This window comes from Oratosquilla oratoria, chromosome 9, assembly GCF_046742065.1.
Source record: "Oratosquilla oratoria isolate Oo_2021 chromosome 9, ASM4674206v1, whole genome shotgun sequence".
In the NCBI taxonomy this organism is placed as follows: Eukaryota; Metazoa; Arthropoda; class Malacostraca; order Stomatopoda; family Squillidae; genus Oratosquilla; species Oratosquilla oratoria.
In genome coordinates this window covers 45,516,094-45,536,205 of record NC_134785.1, presented here as the reverse complement: position 1 = coordinate 45,536,205, position 20,112 = coordinate 45,516,094, and the positions used below count along the sequence as shown (strand labels likewise).

At 38.7% G+C, this 20,112-nt stretch overlaps 1 protein-coding gene across 2 annotated transcripts in view; it reads right to left on the bottom strand.

The window, feature by feature from the left end:
• Window positions 1-896: 896 nt before the first annotated feature.
• The window catches only part of LOC143028360 (endoribonuclease dcr-1-like), a 99,206-nt gene continuing 79,990 nt past the window's right edge, over window positions 897-20,112 (bottom strand). For both annotated transcript variants that reach the window (XM_076190322.1, XM_076190323.1), the window contains exon 5: window positions 897-19,896. In XM_076190322.1, the coding sequence (XP_076046437.1) occupies window positions 15,847-19,896 (4,050 nt within the window). In that variant the 3' untranslated portion in view covers window positions 897-15,846. The remainder of the gene's footprint in view (window positions 19,897-20,112) is intronic.

Here is a 20,112-nt window from a genome sequence, read left to right as displayed (position 1 = left end):
CTCATTTCAACTATAAAATTATTCTATATATACTAAAACATTTTTCCCCCTTATAAGGGAGGCATGTACCTACTCCCACCCATTCCACTCCCCTCCACCACCCCTTTCTCCCTCTCGTCTTAGCATCTCATGGATGACAGGTCATCCCTGTATCCTGCCCACTGCCCTAGATCAGAAGCAACGTAGCAAGACACAGTACATTCACAGCAAGGCCGCTTTACTTAATTGGCGACTCCCTCCTCTCCATCCCCTCATACAGAACAAGAGAAGACAGGAGAGAAATCCCTTCAGGCAGCATCAAAATATAATGCACACATAAGCACCCCCTACCTCCCTTGCATAACAGTATCATCTATATACAGCCACTCTCCATTCATCCCTATCTCAACAGACATTCCCCCCTTTCTCAATGCCCCCTTCACACCATCCATTCATCTCATCCTTGGTTGTCCCCTCATATTCACCCCCTCCACCTCTGCCTTTCACACCTCATCTACTAATCTTTCTTCATTCATTTTTCCATGTGTCCAAAACATCTCAATAATCTCTCATCAGCCCTATCTGTCATCTCCTTTTTCACTCCCACTCTCCTACTCACCTCCTTGTTTCTCACTCTATCCAATCTAATAACCCCTATCATACTTTTCATCTCCTCTCTGCCTCTCTTAAATTCCAAGTCTCTGGCCTATACAAAGCTGTTGGCACAACCACCCCTTCATACTATCTCCTCTTTGCATCCATTCCCAAATGTCAATTTCTCAACTATAAAAAGTAGTGTTCAGATAAGTTGGTGTTATAATGATGTTCCTTTGTGATACCACTGATTATAGTACATATTTTTTTATAGTGTACCTTGGCTCTTTTTACACATGGTACACACTGCCAATTAGATATTAGGGTACAAAGGAACACCATTTACATAAACAAACTTTAAAAATAACTTGGAGTTCTATGATAAATATTGGCTAATAACATCATCATAGTGGTTACTGTTAGTGAAGACACATTCTTCAAGTGAATGGTGCTTTCAAACTCCATGTAAGTTTCACAATGTTGAACTGATTTAGAAACAATTGTTCATTATATATCACTTAAATTTTATTAAATTAATTACTATGTGTTAATGATAACAAATCACATATTCTGGATAATTTGCATTTATTAATTTTGTAAATGTCACTGAATATCAAGAAAAATCACTTTGGTGTAGATATGATGATCAATGTAGTTGAAGCACTTCAGGTGTCACCGTTTTGAATAAATTACTGTGAACAGTGTAAGAAAAAGATTATTGGTGGAGTTTGTCTTATTAGACAGATAACTTACTCATTACTAAAAGACATGCTTAGCTGTAAAATGATTTAACTAAAAAAATCACTATTGAGATAAGTTATTGTGATGATGTTCCTTTGTGGTACTGTAAAATAAGTCTATACTGTTTTTATAATGTACCTTAGTTATGCACTACTAATGAAATATTAACATGCATAAGAAAAATTATCTTATGAATACTCCATTAACCTCTGATACAATGATGCCTATGTAGGCATCATGAGGCGCAAGTGGCTGCCAGTGTCGGTGTCTTGATTACATTTATTGTAGCCGAGTGACCCCCAAATTATGTGAACTGGTTTGATCACATTTTGTTTTTATTATTACTCAAAATGAAAGAGAACGAGTAATACAGCAGTGACTTCATATTTTATGACAAGTAATAGGATGTATCATACATTATGCATCCGATGCTGCCTGCGAGAATTTGACTTGTATTGAAGAGGTTGAGATAACATTGAGGTCTTTAGTAGGTATTGGGTTTGAATTTAAAGGAAACATTTTATACCAAGATTTAACACTTTTGGGATGTGACTTATATACAAATGTGACTAATATGAGTACATGAGAAAATATGGGTATTTTCCATGACTTTGTATTTCTCCTAGACTTATACTTCCTTTACCTCCACCTCTACTTCTCCATTTCCACCAGTCTTTCACCCTTTAAGCTCACCTCCAACTCACTATCATTTTACTTTTACCCACATTTATGTCCAGATTTCTCCTTTCACATAGCCTTTTAAACTTCACCACAAACTATTTCAGTCTGGCAATATTTGCGATCTGCAAACAAGAACTGGTTCACCCCATAACTCCCTACTACTCCATCTATTGGCTAATTTTTTCTAGCATTAATGTCTCCCATCACTACTTTTATATTTTCCCAAACTCTCTATGCACTCAAGTTAATCCAAAACACTTCTTTCTTCTCTCCACTTTTCTCACTATCAGGGCCATATGCACTAAAAAATGGCCTGATCTCTTGTTTCAGTCTCACCTATGTCCATTATCCTTGATGACACTTCCCTCCATTCCACCACACACTTAACTATTTCATCACTAACCAACAGTGCCACTCCCTCTCTTCCTTTTGTCACTCCAGACTCAAAATTCCAGCTCATATTTCCCCAAGTTTCATTTTACTAAACACATCCACCAAAAACAGTATGATAGTTCTTAAAATACTAAAATATTGAGTGGTGAACATTAAATAACTTTAGTTCAAGAATAGGATTACATTCTGGTTTAGTGGGTATGAAGCTAGCTACTCAGAATTTGATTTATGTGGAACATAAAGGAATATCTATTTCACTTTTATGAAGTGAAGACAAGGAAAACATAACCTCCTTCATATGATTAAGGCTTGATTTTTGTTTTTAATGGGTAGATATTTTGTGTATTACATAGTCTGTCTGTAATGTTACTTTTAAAATTGCCTGCACCTTTACATTTACTTTCATTATTTGAGATGGCCACTCCCCCTACACAAGGGTGAAAACCTTTTTTTATACATGTATTATCTGACCTGTCATCCAGGAGGTGCTAAGATAAGAGGGAGGTGGCTGGATGGAAGTGGAATATGTGGGGATGGAATGGGTAGGAGTGGTTTTTATGCTTTTGTTTTTTGGCTACCTCCCTTGTAAAGGGGAAAAAGCCTTTGGTATATGTATGTATTATCCAAGAGATAATTCTGGTAATGTCCTTCCCCTTTGTAGTGCAAATTCTCATTAGAGAAAAGCACTGTTGGACTGTAGACAACTGTACACCTGTAGTTGCAAACCTACCACTACAACTTCTAACTACCAGTTTAGTTACCTATTTCCACCACTGCCACCAACTGGTCACACAAACACTTGCCGCAGCCACCACAAACACATTACACCCGCTACACTACATAGCAGAACACCCACACACACCAAGAAACATTAAAACAACACCCAAAGACCTTTATCACGCACAGATACTCTCTTCTCTTCCTCCACAACCACCAAATACCAGCCTCCGGAAACATATTCATAATCATATCACTCACCGCTCCATTAACACACTGAAAGACAACACACTGCTGCATGCCAGACCCCCTGATATCCACCCTTCTGAATCCTCTCTCCCACGAAAGGACAGAGTCCACTTGGCCAGACTGCGGTGCGGTCACCACCCAGCACTTCTAAGCTACCAGAAGAGGTTGGATGACCGCGTTGTGAACAGCTGCCCAGGATGTAACACTTCACCCCATACCATACAACACATAATGGAAGACTGCATTATACACAATCATGCACGCAAACAACACAACATACGCTCTATAAAGGATTTGTGGGAAAACCCAGTTTCGGCTATGGCATTCCTTGGGGGGACGGGACTGCTCGGACAGACAGTCTAGGGAACGACAACAACAACAACAACTGGTCCTACAACTACTGTTTCTCTTCTTTCCACTATTACTATTGCTAGTTTTCCATGATAGTCCTAGTTCCTATTGTTACTAATAACCCAATATGTACTGTCTTTGCTGTATCTCGACTAGCTGCCTTGAAATTTTGATGTATAACAGAATTAGTCATAGAATACCAGAATGCCATGCAACTTGTGCCACAGCAATGCATACTACATACCTCATTTGATGTTTTATGCTATCATCAGATATCATTTGCCCATCTTGAGTTTAGATAACATATTTTGGTACAGCTTTGGCCATTGACCAATTACCCCCCCCCTTTTTTTTTATCTGCATATACACATAGGTCTCATAATCCAATACTCACCAACCACCACTTGTGTCAATGTTTAGACTTGGGACATAAACCTATTTCAGGAATTGGTGTTTTATGTCCTGGGCCAATTTTTGATGTGGGTTCATATCCTAGGCCCAAATATCCAAACAAATGGCAGTTGGCAAGTGTTGGATTAAGAGACCTAGGTGTATGTATATATTTAATTATAATTTTTTTTTCCAACATGTGTTGTTAGGGACTGATTTCCCATTCAGGAGAGGAAAAACATAAAATGCCTTTGATTGAACTAGTGCTACCATGATGTATATATATTTTTTTTAACAAAAATCTATTTGTGTATATCACCAAAATGAATAATAAGAATTTGTCACAAGGTCAATAGTTATCCAACCCAATCAACCATTTCCAGTAATTCTGGACATACACCTGACCACATCCTGTCTGATCACCCACCAGGGCATGTGACCTGATCTATTGTACTTCTAAGTTAGTCTGCTGAAGAGGTCTCAGAATTGAGATGAAAATATACAGATCCCCTGCTTCATCTTTCTGTATTTTTACCCAAGAGCCAAGTATGTAATATGTAGAAAAAAAAAATCTTCCATCTCTGTTCATTGTTGCACATATGCTTGTTACAAAATTACCTCCAAATAAACAATAAAGAATGCAAGCCTTCATCTGAAATCCTTGGGGACAGTGATGCTTCAGATTTTAGTTTCAGCAGCAATAACATGTGAATGAATACAATAAGTGGGAAAAATGAAGGATAGAAGTATTGTTACAGTTTATAGAGTAATAATATTGGTAAATGACTGAGTAATATGAATAAAGATTACTAAAAGGCACTACTGTTATCTTATACAATATCACAAATGTCACCATCAAACTGCAGGCAGTTTTCCATCATCTTCATCTGAAATCCTCGGGGACAGTGATGCTTCAGATTTCAGTTTCAGCAGCAATAACATGTGAACAAATACAATAAGTGGGAAAAATGAAGGATAGAAGTATTGTTACAGTTTATTTATATAGTAATAATATTGGTAAATGACTGAGTAATATGAATAAAGATTACTAAAAGGCACTACTGTTATCTTATACAATATCACTGTTATCTTATACAATATCACAAATGTCACCATCAGACTGCAGGCAGTTTTCCAGTTATGGACCAAGAACAGGATTCTCTAGAGATGCTGATGAAGCATACAACAGACTGCATTTTTAAGGTCTTCAAGGGTCATCTATTTCATAAACGTTTTTGACTAAGTAATATCCCTTTATGTAAGTAATGTCATCCCTGTCTGGGATATGTCTGCATGGTATCGTGGGGTATAATTTGTGCAGTAGCATGCAGCTGGAACTATATGGACCAGAGCCATATATGATTTTGTCTATTTTAGAGGATATCTCTACTCAAAGAGAAATTATGTTACTTTATTGTACTGCAACTGTCCTTCTGTAATGCTGACCCACTCCCTTCTTAATACTGTCTTGTACCACTTCTTTGAGTATATATTTCCATTTTTGCCTCTGTCCCCTGTGGTAGGAGGAAGAAAGGATACTGCCACCAAGTCTTTACCATTTGGGTTGTAAAGGCAGCTAAAACAGGATGCAGTGATTGGACTAGGCATGCTGCTCTCTGTAACCCTAAGATGTACATTTCCATGAGAAGTCAAGGCAAAAGAGGTCTGGGAGTTTTCCAATCAGAACCCTAAGGGATGGGTCTTTTACATGTATGTGTGTGGTACAGATGAGTAAAAAGATAGTATGGATGTGTTGGCATTAAATGAAACTAAGTTGAAGGGGAGGAGTGATTTTGAGTTTGGAAGTATAGTGAAGAGGGTGCTGGGAGTGAGAAGATGAAGGAGGGAAGGCATGGCTCTACTATTCAGTGCAGAGATAGGTAAAAGTGTGGTGGAGTGGAAGGAGGTTTCTTCAAGATTAATGTGAAATAAAGTTAAACTGGGAAGGGAGATAGAGTCTTTGTAAGTGCAAATGGGCCTGTAGTGGGAACTGTTGAGGAAAGGAAGGGTTTTTGGATGAGTGATTAGAGTTTTTTTGGAGGAATGTCAATGTAGTGGTATTGGGAGATCTCAATGCTAGATTAGGGGATGAACCAATAAACATAGTGGTTGGGAAGTTTGGAGTACCAGGTCAAAATCATAATGGGGAGTTAATGATGGAGATGCATTCGAGTTGATGATAACTAGCACTGTTTAGGAAAAAAGTCTAGCATAAGCACACATGGGAGAGGGTGGTGGATGGAAAGGTGGTTTATAAGTCATTAATGGAGTATGTAGTGGTATCCAGGAGTAGAGTAGGAAGAGTTCTGGATGTCCATGTTCTTAGGGGAGAGTGTGGGAATATAATATTATCTATTTATTTATTCAACCTAAGTTGAGAGTGGAGTATAGGTGGAGAAAGAGAAAAAGAGCAGAAGGTAGGGAGATACTTAAGTAAACTGTTTAAATGAAAATGAAGGAACAAGAGTACAAGAAGCTGAGAAAAATGTGGGAAGAGATAGGAGTGGAATAGAAAATAGGGGTGTTTCAAGGAGGGATTTACAAGGTGTGCAAAGATGGGATGTGGAACAAGAAGGGAGGGAACAGAAGGAAGGGTAGTGAGTGGTGGAATGATGAAGTGAGGAAGGTTGTGGAAAAGAAGCAAGCATTCAGGGACTGGTTGCAAAGTAGGACAAGAGAAACATATGTCAGGTACAAAGAAGAAATAAGAAAAGCAATTTGATTTGGATTCAGTATAGTTTTTCCTTCCAAATGTTTAACCCATCTATTTTTGATTACCTTTTCGCAAATTTTTGCTACTGTGCTCGTCAGGGAGGGTCTGTAATTTGATTTATCTTCCTTGTTTCCTCCCTTATAAATCAGTACAATGTTTTGTGGTAAGACAGATATGTGAGAAAGCTATAGGAAAGGGGAAGGATGTTTTTTGGGCTTTTATGGATCTGGAAAAGGCTTATGACAGGGTAGACAGAAAGGCACTGCGGGAGGTTTTGCGGATATATGGGATAGGAGGAAAGCTTCTAGGAGCTGTCAAGAGTTTTTATGAGGGTAGTAGAGCTTGTGTCAGGATTAGAAATGGAAAGAGTGAGTGGTTCGAGGTAAAGGTGGGACTTCGTCAAGGATGCGTTATGTCGCTCTGGCTGTTCAACTTATACATGGATGGGGTAGTGTGAGAGGTAAATGCATGGGTAGTGGGTCAGGGATTGGAGATGGTTAAAGAAAATGGAGAAAAATGGGAGGTGAGCCAGCTGTTGTTTGCGGACGACACTGCGCTTGTGGCAGGATTGGAGGAGGGATTGAGGAAGTTGGTGACAGAGTTTGGGAGTGTGGTAGAAGAAAGCTGAAGATAAATGTGGGTAAAAGTAAGGTGATGAGATGTACAAGGGGTGAAAGTGGCAGTAGACTGGAAGTGAGCATTAAGGGAGAGCGACTGGAGGAAGTGGATAGTTTTAGATACTTGGGTGCAAATGTGGCAGGAAAAGGTGGAGTGAAGGTGGAGGTAGAATGTAGATGGAGAGAAGTGAGTAAATGCCTTGGTGGATTAAAAAGTGTAATGAGGAATAGACATTTGGGAATGGATGCTAAGAGGAGACTGTATGAAGGAGTGATTGTGCCAACAGCACTGTATGGGGTAGAAACATGGAACATAAGAGAGGAAGAGAGGAGGAGTGTAGGCCTGTGTTAGAATTGAAAGGGGGAGTGGTTTAAGGCAAAGGTGGGCCTGTGTTATGTTACCATGGCTGTTCAATGTGTACATGGATGGGGTGGTGCAGGAGGTAAAGGCAAGGGTAATGGGCAGGGGACTGTAGATGGTTAAGGAAAATGGAGAAAAGTGGGAGTTAGCCAGTTGTTGTTTGGTGATGACACTACACTTGTGGCAGGGTTAGAAAGGGGATTAAGGAAGTTAGTGATGGAATTTGGGAAGGTATGCAATAGGAGTAAGTTGAAGGATGTGGGTAAATGGTGGTGAGATGTACACATGGAAAGGATGTTAGAGTTGCAAATCTTAAAGGAGAGGCTGGAGGTAGTAGCTCTGGATATTTGGGGTCACATGTGGCAGGAAAGGGAGGAGCAGAGGTAAACTGTAGACTGAGAGAAGCAAGTAAATACCGTGGATAAGTGTTGTGAGAAATAGGCAGTTGGGAATGGATGCAAAGTGATTATATTTACCTAGTTGTATTATACGGAAAGGCAGCTATGCTCGTAGTGACCTGCCTTTGTTTCTTTCAGCATCAAGTTTGTTCTTAAATTCTTGAATAGTATTTGCATACACTTGCCTCATCTAATTTATTCCAGATATCCACCACTCTATGTGGAAAGCTATTCTTTTTCAGATCTCTTCTATAACTATTCTTTTTGAGTTTATTTTCATGTCCTGTTGTTTTTCTCTTATCCCACTTTGATAAATCATCTCTATCAAGGACTTCCATTCCTTTCACAAATCTGTAGTCAGAAGATCTCTTTCTCTTCTTTGTTCCAGGGTTGGTAGTTCCAATTTGGACAATCTTTTGTATGTCAATTTGGAGAGTGTTGGTGCCATCTTTGTTGTTGCTCTTTGTATTCTAATTTCTTTACATTCTTTTTAGTACTGGGTGTCCATAGTGTCACAGCATACTCCAATCTTGGTCTTATCAATGTAACTAATATTTTCTTTACAATTTCCTCATCCAAATAGTCCAAAGCAATTTTCATTGACCTTAGTAAATTGAAGGTTTCTGACTATTTTGTTGATATGCTTGTCTGGTGACATGTCCTTGTTGATAATTAATCCTAGGTTCCTTTCTGAGCTCACTTTTTTTTACTTCACCAATTTTGTATTTCCTTGATATTCTATTTTTACTTTTTCTAAATTCCATTATACTGTACTACATTTCTTGATGTTAAAGTTCACTTCCCACTTTTGACTCCATTTCCAGACTTAATCTCTTTCTGTAGTGATTCACAATCTTCCTCTGTACTTACTTTCTTAAGTATTTTTGCATCATCTGCAAAGAATTTCATATAACATTCCACACCTTCATCCATGTCATTTATGTATATATGGCAAACATTATTGGAGCCAATACCAAACCTTGTGGGACACCACTTATCATTAATTCCCAGGTCGGGTATTTGTCTTTAAGTACTACCCTCATTTTTCTCCCAGCCAAGAAATCTTACGTCCATTCCAATAATTTTCCTTTAATACTACCTATTGATTCAATTTTTCTTAATAGCTTTTTGTGTGATGCTTAGTCAAATGCTTTATGTAGATCTAGAAAAGCACAATCTGCCCATCCAGCCCTTTCTTGTATTATTTCTATTAGTCTCGAGTAGAAGCAAATCAAGTTTGTGGCACATGATCTTCCTTGTCTAAATCCAAATTGTGTTGGATTCAGTATATTTTTTCTTCAAGATATTTAACCCATCTACTTTTGATAGCTTTTTCACATTTTTGCTATTGTACTTGTAAGGGAAACTGGTCTATAATTAGCTGGAGTTTCCTTGTCACCTCCTTTATATATTGGTACAATATTTGTATTTTTTCCAGTCGTGTGGTACCCTTCCTTCTTTGAGTGAGTAATCAATTATTTTGCATATTTTGTCCGTCAGCTCATCTATGCATTCTTTTAATATCCAGTTTGCAATTCCATCCAGACCATGTGATTTTCTGACATCAAGGTTTTTTATTTGGTCTCTAAATTACTTCTGTGTGAGTTATTTCAATCATTGGGGGTTATCTTTCTGCATTTCCTCCCAGTTTTGTGAACTTTCAATTGTAAATACAGATTTAAAATGGTTCATAATTTCAGCCATTTCTACATCTTCTATATATTTATTATTCCCTTGGTGAAGTCTTACTATTTCTTGTTTCTCTTTTAGTTTACCATACACATACCTGTACAAAGTTTTAGGTTGTTCCTAATATTTTATGTCCTTTTCATAGTTTCTCTTTTCATCTCTGTGTATTTTTACATATTCCTTTCTTGGTTTGATGTATGTTTGTCACTTATTATTACTATTATCATTATTATTATTATTTTTTTTTTTAAAGTCTCTTCCATCTTTAGCATCACTATATTTTGTTGGTATGTATTTATATATATTGTAAGTTTCTTTTAATATGTTCCACTTCTCTTGCATCTTTATTTCTTCATTTAATAAGTTTTCACAATTTGCATTTTGAAAGAATTTTCTGTTTCTCAAAATCCATTTTTGTTGTACATTAGTCTTCCTTTTCTATGTTTCTCATTTCTTCTCAAATCTGTTCTTTTAGTTCAAACTCTATTAGTAAGTGGTCATTCTTTCCAACTGGTGTTTTGTATTCTATTTTGTCCACAATTTCAAGCTCTAACAAATCTAGTTTCAACAGTTCCTCATTGTTTCTATATCTGGCATTTTCCTTTACCCACTGAGTCATTGTGTATTCAATGGCCACATCCAGTAGTATGTTTCCCCAGAGGTCTTCACCTTTCACTGTCATTTCTTCCCATCATATTTCTATTACATTAAAGTCACCCATAATTACTATATTTCCTCCTTTCAGTAAATCAGTGCATTTTTTGTGTCTTCCAACATTTTAAAATGATCACTCTCTGTCCAAGACTGTGTTTTAAGGGATACATACATTACTACTAGTTTTCTACTTTTCATGTCACGGTTTTCAACTTTTATCATAATCAATTCCACATTATTTTTCCTTCTGTTAGTTTAGTCACATTTCAGCCTTAGTAAAAAACATGACTCCTCCACCCTGTTTCTCCTTTATATTTTTCATCCAATGGTTGTATAGACCTTGTCCCACAGTGTTTGGTGGTAGAGGAATTTTAAATTTCATCTCCACAATTCCCATTACGTCTGGTTTTTCTAATGCCAGATAGTCATTTAATTCATTCAGTCCTGAAATCATGCTATGTTGGTACATGCTATTTTTAAATTTTTCCTTTCTTATCCTTTTCTTCTATTTTTTTTTTTTAATAAACCATTTTCTCAGCCTTAGGTCCAGCACTCAAAAAAAAAAAAAAAAAAAAAAAAAAAAAAAAAAAAACTCATTCTCTTCAGTCTCTGTCTCTTTTTTTTTCTTCACTTTCTCTTTTTCCTCATTATTTTTATTTTCACTATTTGCAAGCTTTGTTGTTCTTGATAATACTTCTGCTACCATTTGAGACCTTAGTTTGATTTTTAGTAGCCTATATTGCTTTTCTTTAGAGTATTTTCCAATAATATGCACTTCCTCAATCTCTTTGTCCATATCCTGTCCCTCATCTTGTATCTCCTTCAGAATTGCTTTAACAATTTCTTTCTCATCTTTTTCTCTTTGATATCTAGGTACATTATGTCTTTCTCTGATACCATAAACTACAATGCAATTTTTTTATTCACCATGTCTCCAACTAATTTTTTCCCCCTTATTTACTTTGATTACCATTTCTTTGGCATTTTCTTCTACTTGTTGTACTAATTCCTTAAAAATTATTTTTTCATTTTCTTGTTCCACTTTCCACTGTTTCTTTTTCTTGGAGATCAGTTTCCTTGATTGTTTCTCCCACTTTCTCGGTCACCACCTGTATTTGCTCTTTCACTTCTTTTTTCAAGGCCTCATTTTTGTTTATATCCTCATTTTTTGTCCTTTCATTCTCATTTCTGATCATATCTAATTCTTTTTTCAGATAATCAAGCTCCTTGTTGGTCTCTTCATTAGCTCTTTTAAGTTATTTCTTTGTGCATTGCCCTGTACTCACTTTTCAATTATATTAGTTTATCCTATAAATCAGTTCTAGGAGTGGAAGAGGAATGGGGATAGTTCAAGGAGGGAGTCACAAAGTGTGCAAAGATGGTGTGTGGAACAAGAAGGATGGGAGGAAATAGAAGGAAGGGAAGTGAGTGGTGGGATGAGGAAGCAAAGAAGGTTGTAGGAGAGAGGAGGCAAGCTTTCACAGATTGGTTGCAAGATAGGATGAGGGAGTCATATGAGAGGTGCAAAGAAAAGAGACGTAAAGCACAAGGTAAAGGAGGCAAAGAGGAGAGCAGATGTGAGGTGTGGGAAGAGTATGACAGAAAATTTTGAACGTAATAGGAAGGCATTTTGGAAGGAAATTAAGAGAGGAAGAGGAGGCAAATCAAGTAGAGAAGAAAGGGTAGAAGGTGCAGATGGAGAGATGATGGTGGATGAGAAGGCAGTGAGAGGGGGATGGGTGGAGTATTTTGGGGAGTTGCTGGGTGTGAGGGGGGATAGGGAGGAAGTGATGGTTGCAGTGGGAGGTGCTAAGAAAATGACTGTGATGAGTGAGGAAAACGGAGAAGTGGGGGGGATGAAGTGAAGGCAGTTGTTAACCTCTTCAGTACGGGCCTTAAATCTCGCGGGCAGCAGCCGCTGCCAGCCGTACGACATGTCGTAATAATACTCGCATCATAAAATATAGTCACCGCTTATATCGATCGTTCTCTCTTTCACCCGTGAATTTTGATAACCATAGAAAATGTGATTAAAGACAGTTTAGAGAGTATGTAAAAAATGCAGGGGCAACTACAATAAATATAATCAAGACGCCGATATGGCAGCCTCGCGTATCCACTTGCTCCTCATGTCGCCTACGTGTGCGGCACCGTATGGAAGGGGTTAAGATGATGAGAGCAGGTAAGGCACCTGGTCTGGATGGATGCCATGCAGAATGTCTAAAAAAAAAAAAAAGGAGGTACAGTGATTGTGGACTGGCTGGTGAGGTTATTTAATGTTTGTTGGAGAGAGGGTAGAGTGCCAGAGGACTGGAGGAGTGCCTGTATAGTTCCACACTACAGGGGATGGGGTGACAGGTGTGAGTGTGGTGGTTGCAGAGGGATTGGTTTGTTGGGTGTGGTTGGGAGGGCTTGTGGGGGGGATCTTGATTGGGAGGATTTGGAGAGGAACAGAGCGGTGTGGATTTGGGGCGGGTGGAGGTTGCGTAGATCGGATTTTTTTGGTGGGACAGATATGTGAGAAAGCTATAGGAAAAGATAAGGATGTTTTTTGGGCTTTTATGGATCTGGAAAAGGCTTATGACAGGGTGGACAGTGGGGTACTGTGGGAGGTTTTGCAGATGTGCGGAATGGGAGGGGAGCTTTTGGGAGTTGTTGGGGGCTTTTACAAGAGTAGTAGAGCATGTGTCAAGATTAGAAATAGAGAGAGTGAGTGGTTCGAGGTAGGGGTGGGACTTCGTCAGGGATGTGTTGTGTCGCCCTGGCTGTTCAACTTGTGCATGGATGGGGTAGTGCAAAAGGTGAATGTGGGGGTGGTGGGTCGGGGATTGGAGGTGGTTGGGGAAAATGGAGAAGGGTGGGAGGTGAGCCAGCTGTTGTTTGCGGATGACACTGCGCTTGTAGCAGGATCAGAGGAGGGATTGAGGAAGTTGGTGACAGAGTTTGGGAGAGTGTGTGAAAGAAGAAAGTTGAAGATAAATGTGGGTGGAAGTAAGGTGGTGAGATGTGCAAGGGGTGAAAGTGGTAGCGGACTGGAGGTGAGTGTTAGGAGAGAGCAACTGGGGGAAGTGGATAGTTTTAGGTACTTGGGTGCAAATGTGGTAGGAGGGGGAGGAGTGGAGGTGGAGTGTGGATTGAGAGTGGCAAGTAAATGCCTTGGTGGATTAAAAAGTGTATTGAGAAGTAGACATTTGGGAATGGATACTAAGAGGAGATTTTATGAAGGAGTGATTGTGCCAACAGCGCTGTGTGGGGCAAAAGCATGGAACATGGAAGAGGAAGAGAGGAGTTTGAATGTATTTGAGGTGAGGTGTCTGAGAAGTGTGATAGGGGTTGCTAGGCTGGATAGAGTGAGAAATGAGGAGGTGAGGTGGAGAACGGGGGTGGTAAGGGAGTTGGGAGGTGGGGTGGATGAGTGGTGGGATGGTTTGGATACATGGAGAGAGTGAGTGAAGAAAGACTAATAAAAGAGGTATGGAAGGCATATGTGGAGGGAGTGAACATGGGGGGCAACTTGGGATGGGATGGATGGGGTAAAAGGGGCTTAGGGGAAGAAAGGAATGTCTGTTGAGGAAGGATGGGAGAGGACAGAAGATAGGTGTGAATGGAAGATGGTAGTATATGGATGATGTGGTGATGCATGAGGTAGAATGGATGGGGATGGGGGTGAGGTAGTATGTATGAGTAAAATTTTATGCAGCCCGAAGGGATTTCTCCCCGTCTTCTCCTTTTCTGCAAGAGGGGACGGTGGGGGGGGGGTTGCGGATTTAATGAAGCAGCCTTGCTGTGGATGTGCTGTGTCTTGCGACACTGCTTCTGCCCCAGGGCGGTGGATGATATGCAGGGATGGCCTGTCATCCAGGTGTCAAGGTGGGAGGGATGGTGGAGGGGAGTGGAGTGTATTAGGGATGGAATGGGTGGGGATGTTTTTTAAGCCTTTTTCTTTTTGGCTACCTCCCTTGTAAGGGGGAAAAGGCCTTTGGTATATGTATGTATAAATCAGTAATATTCCTATTTCTTAAAATATTTTTGTACCTAGGTTCTCTATCCAACCACCTCTACTTAAAATTCCACCTTCTTGTGTAAACCCAGAAAAGGCAGTTATCCAACCTTTGGTATGATTTGGGGGTTTCATTCATATAGGATCTTTTAGGAATTACTCCCAGTGGCGATTCCACACTGCTCACATCCAGACATCTCTTTGCTGGTTCATTTTTCCTTTCATTTTTGTCTTCCTCCATTTTATGCACTTAGCATTAATTTGCATAATGATTATTCCATTTTGGTCACTCGATTTGCATAACTCCCTTTGCATATGTAAACACAACTAGTGTTGTTCCAAAATATCCTAGTGACAAAGAGCTCATTGTGCTGACAGCACTGTATGGGGCAGAGATTTGGAATTTAAGAGAAGCAGAGAAGAAAAGTTTAAATGCATTGGAGATGAAATATCTGAGAAGTATGGTAGGGGTTACAAGGTTGGTTAGAGTAAGAAACAAGGAGGTGAGGAGATTGAGGTAGGAAAAGGAGATGGCAGGTATGGTTGATGAAAGAGTAATGGGATGGTCTGGATACATATAAAGAATGAGTGAAGAAAGATTAGTACAAGAAGTGTGGAAGGCAGAAGTGGATGAAGTGAACTTGAGATGGGTGAGATGGATGGATGAGGTGAAAGGGGCATTGAGAATATTGAGTAAGGAAGGGAGAAGGCAGGAGACAGGGGTGAGTTGAGAATGGCTGAGTATAGATGATACTGTGATGCAAGGAAGGGAGGGGGTGGGGGGATGGGTAGTAGAGTGGTGTTATGTGTGAATGATATTTTGAGAGCCCAAAGAGATTTCTCCCTGTCTTCTCTTTTCTGCATGCGGGGACAGACGGGGGTTGTCAATTTAATGAAGTGGCCTTGCTGTGGATGTACTGTGCCTTGCTACATTGTTTCTGACCCAGGGCAGTGGGTGGAATACAGGGCTGACCCATCATCCATGAGGAGGGTGGTAGATGGGAGTGAAATGGATAAGAGTGGGTATGTGCCTTTTGACTTGGTTACCTCCCTTGTATAAGGGAAATAGCCCTTGGTATATAGATGATAATATTTAATTAATAACTGTTATTTCAAAAAATAAATCAAGTTATTTTGGTTACTTATTCATTATTCAGTGCACACTTCACACTGTTTTTTATCCTATACAGCAGTGTGGGTTGTAGTTTAGTTTTGAAACACTATCTGGAATTTTCCATTTGTGAAATATGTCTTGCTACAACTTTGGGAATTTGAAATTTCAGATAAAGGATTCTCAACTGTACTCAACATGGTACATATCAGGATTTGGATCTAAGATATTTCAGGGCAATCTTAGCAGCAGCTATCTTTGCTATTCTTTTGTTTTTTCCTTTACCATGGAAAGTCTCACCACAAACTGTTAAAGTCATTCTATAATCATTATCCTCACTTGTTCCAACAAATTGTGCATTTGCATCCATTTCATATACATTTCTTATACAATTGATTGGAATATCTTTAATATTGTCAACTAAGTGGTCTCCCATCAAATTATAAATGACATTCCAAGTTACCTGCAAATCCCTTTTACTGTCTAGGTAAATTGCTCCAATAAGTGACTCAACAATGTCACCTAAGGCCTTTGGGACTTCTACATCCTCAAACACATCTACCTCATCTTCCCGTGTAAAGTAAACTTCTCCACAATTCATCAATCCAATAAAGGTGTCAATACCAAACTGAAGTTGGGGTGACATGTGGAGAAGGTACTTCTGTAGATTGTGTTTTACAGCTACCTTTGCCAAGGTTTCATTGTTCACCAGATGAGATCTTAGGTCAGTCATTTCACCTGGGGAATATTTTTGAAAATTGGAGTAGATATGACCAGTAACTAGATAATCTAATACTGCATCTCCAAGAAACTCTAAACGTTGATAAGAGTCTGTGGCTCTATTTGCCATGTATGAAGGATGTGTGAGAGCTTGAAGTAAGAAGCTCTTCTCTGTAAATTGGTACTGGAGGATTCTTTCCAATTGATCAAAGCATAACTGTTTGTACATCTTTCTGACATAAGCTATACTATCTTTCTTGATCAGTGCATCATGTTGCATCATTTCCTCCTTTGGTATAGGCAACTTAATCCACTCCAAAAATTTAATTGCCCTCTTGGGTCCTCCTGTGAATAAATATACTCCTATGAGGGCTTCCACTACATCAGCAACACTTTTATCTGCTACTTGGTGATGAGTCCAAGGGTTGTAGCATTCATACTTCTCATCTTCCCCATGTCCCTCAGCATCCTGAACAATTTTATTATTCTGAATCTTGACTGTGTGCCACTGGTTTGCACAAACCCTTTGTTTTAGCAATTGCTTTTCATATACTTGCTTGATCTGAAATCCATATAGGAATGAATTTTCAACAGGCACAAATTTTGTTCCTTGTATCAATTTAGGAATACCTTTCTTCCATGCCAGGACATATAAACTCTTGTTGCTCACAAGAACAGATCTTTTCTGACTTAATCTTCCTTCATGAGCACTAGAATCTGCAAGAAATATGCGCTCACCACAAAAGAACTTGAGGAAGGAATCTCCCAATACTTCAAGTCGTTCCATATCAAAAGCATCATCTGCTGATTTCAATGTCAAGGCATTCAATATCATCCATGGATGAAGATGTATACTCTCCATGTACTCTAAAGCAACACAAAAATTATTATAACCAGAAGCCATAATTTTCTCTATTTGGACTTTTGCCCAATCATAATGGCAAGTTCCCATATCATAAAGTGGACAAAGTGAGTTAAATATTATCTGACTGCCTAACTCATAGCACAAATTGAGCATGTTATTGCGGTGGAGTATAGATGGCAATAAGATGATCTGCCATAACAATGGCACTTTGAAAGGTGTAAGCCAGCAAAGCTCTGGAACAAGGTGTGGTTTTTTACTTTTGCTCACCTTAGTTTTAGTGACCACTGGCTTGAATAATGAAAGACCTTTTGGAACATGTTTGGCCTCTAAGAGAAACTGGTTATTATCATATATTTCAATATCATACTTTTTCTTATAATAGTCTTTGTATGATTTGTATATATTTTTGTTTTCTGGAAAGTCACTGCAAGGTGTAAGATCATCTAGAATATTTGTTACAATATAAATTTCTCTTTTGTAGTCATACCAACAAATAACTACTCCATTTGAAAACTTGTCTTTACGTAAAATACATCTTTGCCTGTCACCGTCCTGTGGCCTTTCTGATTTTAAGGTACTGAAAACATTAACCTCATGAAGCAACTCAAGATCAACACTGTATTCCCTTAATGGTAAAATCAATAATGGCAATTTCTCCTCCTTGAACTCATGCAAGTTATCAGGTATTCCTAGTGAAATCTGTAATACCATCTTATGGAAGTTTTCAATATTTTTCATGGTTTCAGTGTCTACCTTGTAATTTTCACTTAAGCACTCAAAAGTTACCACAACCTTTCCAAACTTAGTAGACTCAAGTGGAAATGATGACTGGCAAATTGGTCCACTGACCAGCAAGCCAAGATGAGAAGAACTACAGCTTGAACTGACAACTGGACCATCTGGATTCTTTTCTAAGTGGTGAATGTGGATAGCAAACAAGCGGTAACTATGAAAGTCTTTGTAAGCTGAACACAATTCCTTTTCATATACACGTCGAAGCTTTCTAGATCCTACTTTCTTCTGAACTTCCTTGGTCACTTCATCTGGAATTTCCACAAGATCTTGGAAGAGGCCTTCATCTTTAAGTGGGATGGGTAACAGACTCATATTTAACTCACGAATTTCATGCAACTTTCGGCAAGCAATCAAAGCTACATCACGTTTAGCCAGATCCTTATATTTCTGGGGCTCACTCCATAGTGCCTCTTTGATTTGAGAACTTACTGGTAGCTGTAAATAACACTTATGGTAGGGAGGACCACTAATTTTACGAACCTTTATGAATCTGTACTCTGGGCCAAGTTTTGTAAACTTATCCTGAGGTAAGGTTTGACAATATTTGTTGACCAAAGAAAGTGCAGAATTCATTGTTACCTTTGGTCCTGATGTACCATATGGGGCATATGGGGGCAATTCCTCATCACTTCTAAAGTTATCCTTAATGTCTTCTTCATCAGGGTGCAACCTATCATGGCATTTTGATTTCAAACATCTTTCCATTTCCCTATATAAAACAATATCACCTCTCATTTCATCAACATGACTGGCAAAGAAAACATATCGAGAAGGGCTGTCACGTGCTCGACCCCTTGACTGTACATATGATCTGAAAGTTTTGGGAGGATCAAACCTGATAACTAAATTGCACACACGCACATCAATTCCCTCTTCTAGGACGCTAGTTGACACAATTACATTAAATTCACCTTTTCTAAATTTGTGAAGAGTTTCCTTCTGCTTTTTAAGCTCCAGCTGAGCAAGGTTAATATCTAAGGATTGGTTAGACCCAACAACATATGCTGGATTCAGATAAGTAAGTTTCCTTTCACATTGTTTAATTTTTTGTAGTAGGTCAAAGAGAATCTTTGCAGTACATCTCTGCTCCACAAAAATTAGGCAATGTAAATCAATTGTTCTGCATGACACAAGTAGCTCAAGAAGGCGTTTTACTTTATGTGTGACAAACTCTCTTGGATCACCGTTACCCATTGGACCCTCATATCTTTTAGTATACATATTCTTGAACCTCTCATTTAGACTTTCCAACTCCTGGGCCATTGCAGGATTATCTTCCCTTTCAGCTTTCTCCTTAATGTCCTCCATTTCATATAATAAAGCTTGCATTTCACACCAAGGTCCAAGATCAAGGGATACATTTTTTATATTTCTTACAATCTTTTTTAAATCTTTCACATCTTTTAGTCCAATACCAAAGTCACTCTCACCTTCAGTTTCATTTTTAAATTTGCTTTCTATTGCTGCATCCAGGTCAACATACTCTTGGACATTCCCAATACTTGTACCTGAGTACCCAATTATAATTTCTTCTGGCTTTGTTGTATACTGCTCTACTAAGACTTGATCAGTTGCAGTTTCCAAGGTTGAATCCATTACCTCTTCTAAAGTTTTCATTTCCTTGTTGATCTTATTCTCACGAACCTTCTTATGAATAATACAAGCTGTAAGCCCAACAATTCTAGGCCTGTAGCTTTCTTCTTCTTCAATGTAAGAACGCATGATTTCTCGCATGGGATGCTTGCCAGTAGCATGGTGACACTCATCCATAATAATAAGGTTGATGTCACGAATTCTCAGCCTTGCATGAAGAATCAAGTCAACTAATATCTGAGCTGAGAGCACAATTACTTCATGTTTTTCAACCTCTTCTTTCCACTGAAAATAAATAATGAAATTAATATCAATGCTATAACTAAGGTACAGACAAGCTATTCATTACTATTACCAAAGAGAATGTAACCTTTTTATAACTGCAAAATATGTTTCAATATTTACAAAGGCTGTAATTCCCCACCTCAGGTGGCAGTCAAAGCACACATACAAACATACTAAAGGCCCTTTCACATTTATAAAGGATGTGGCTGAATCAAA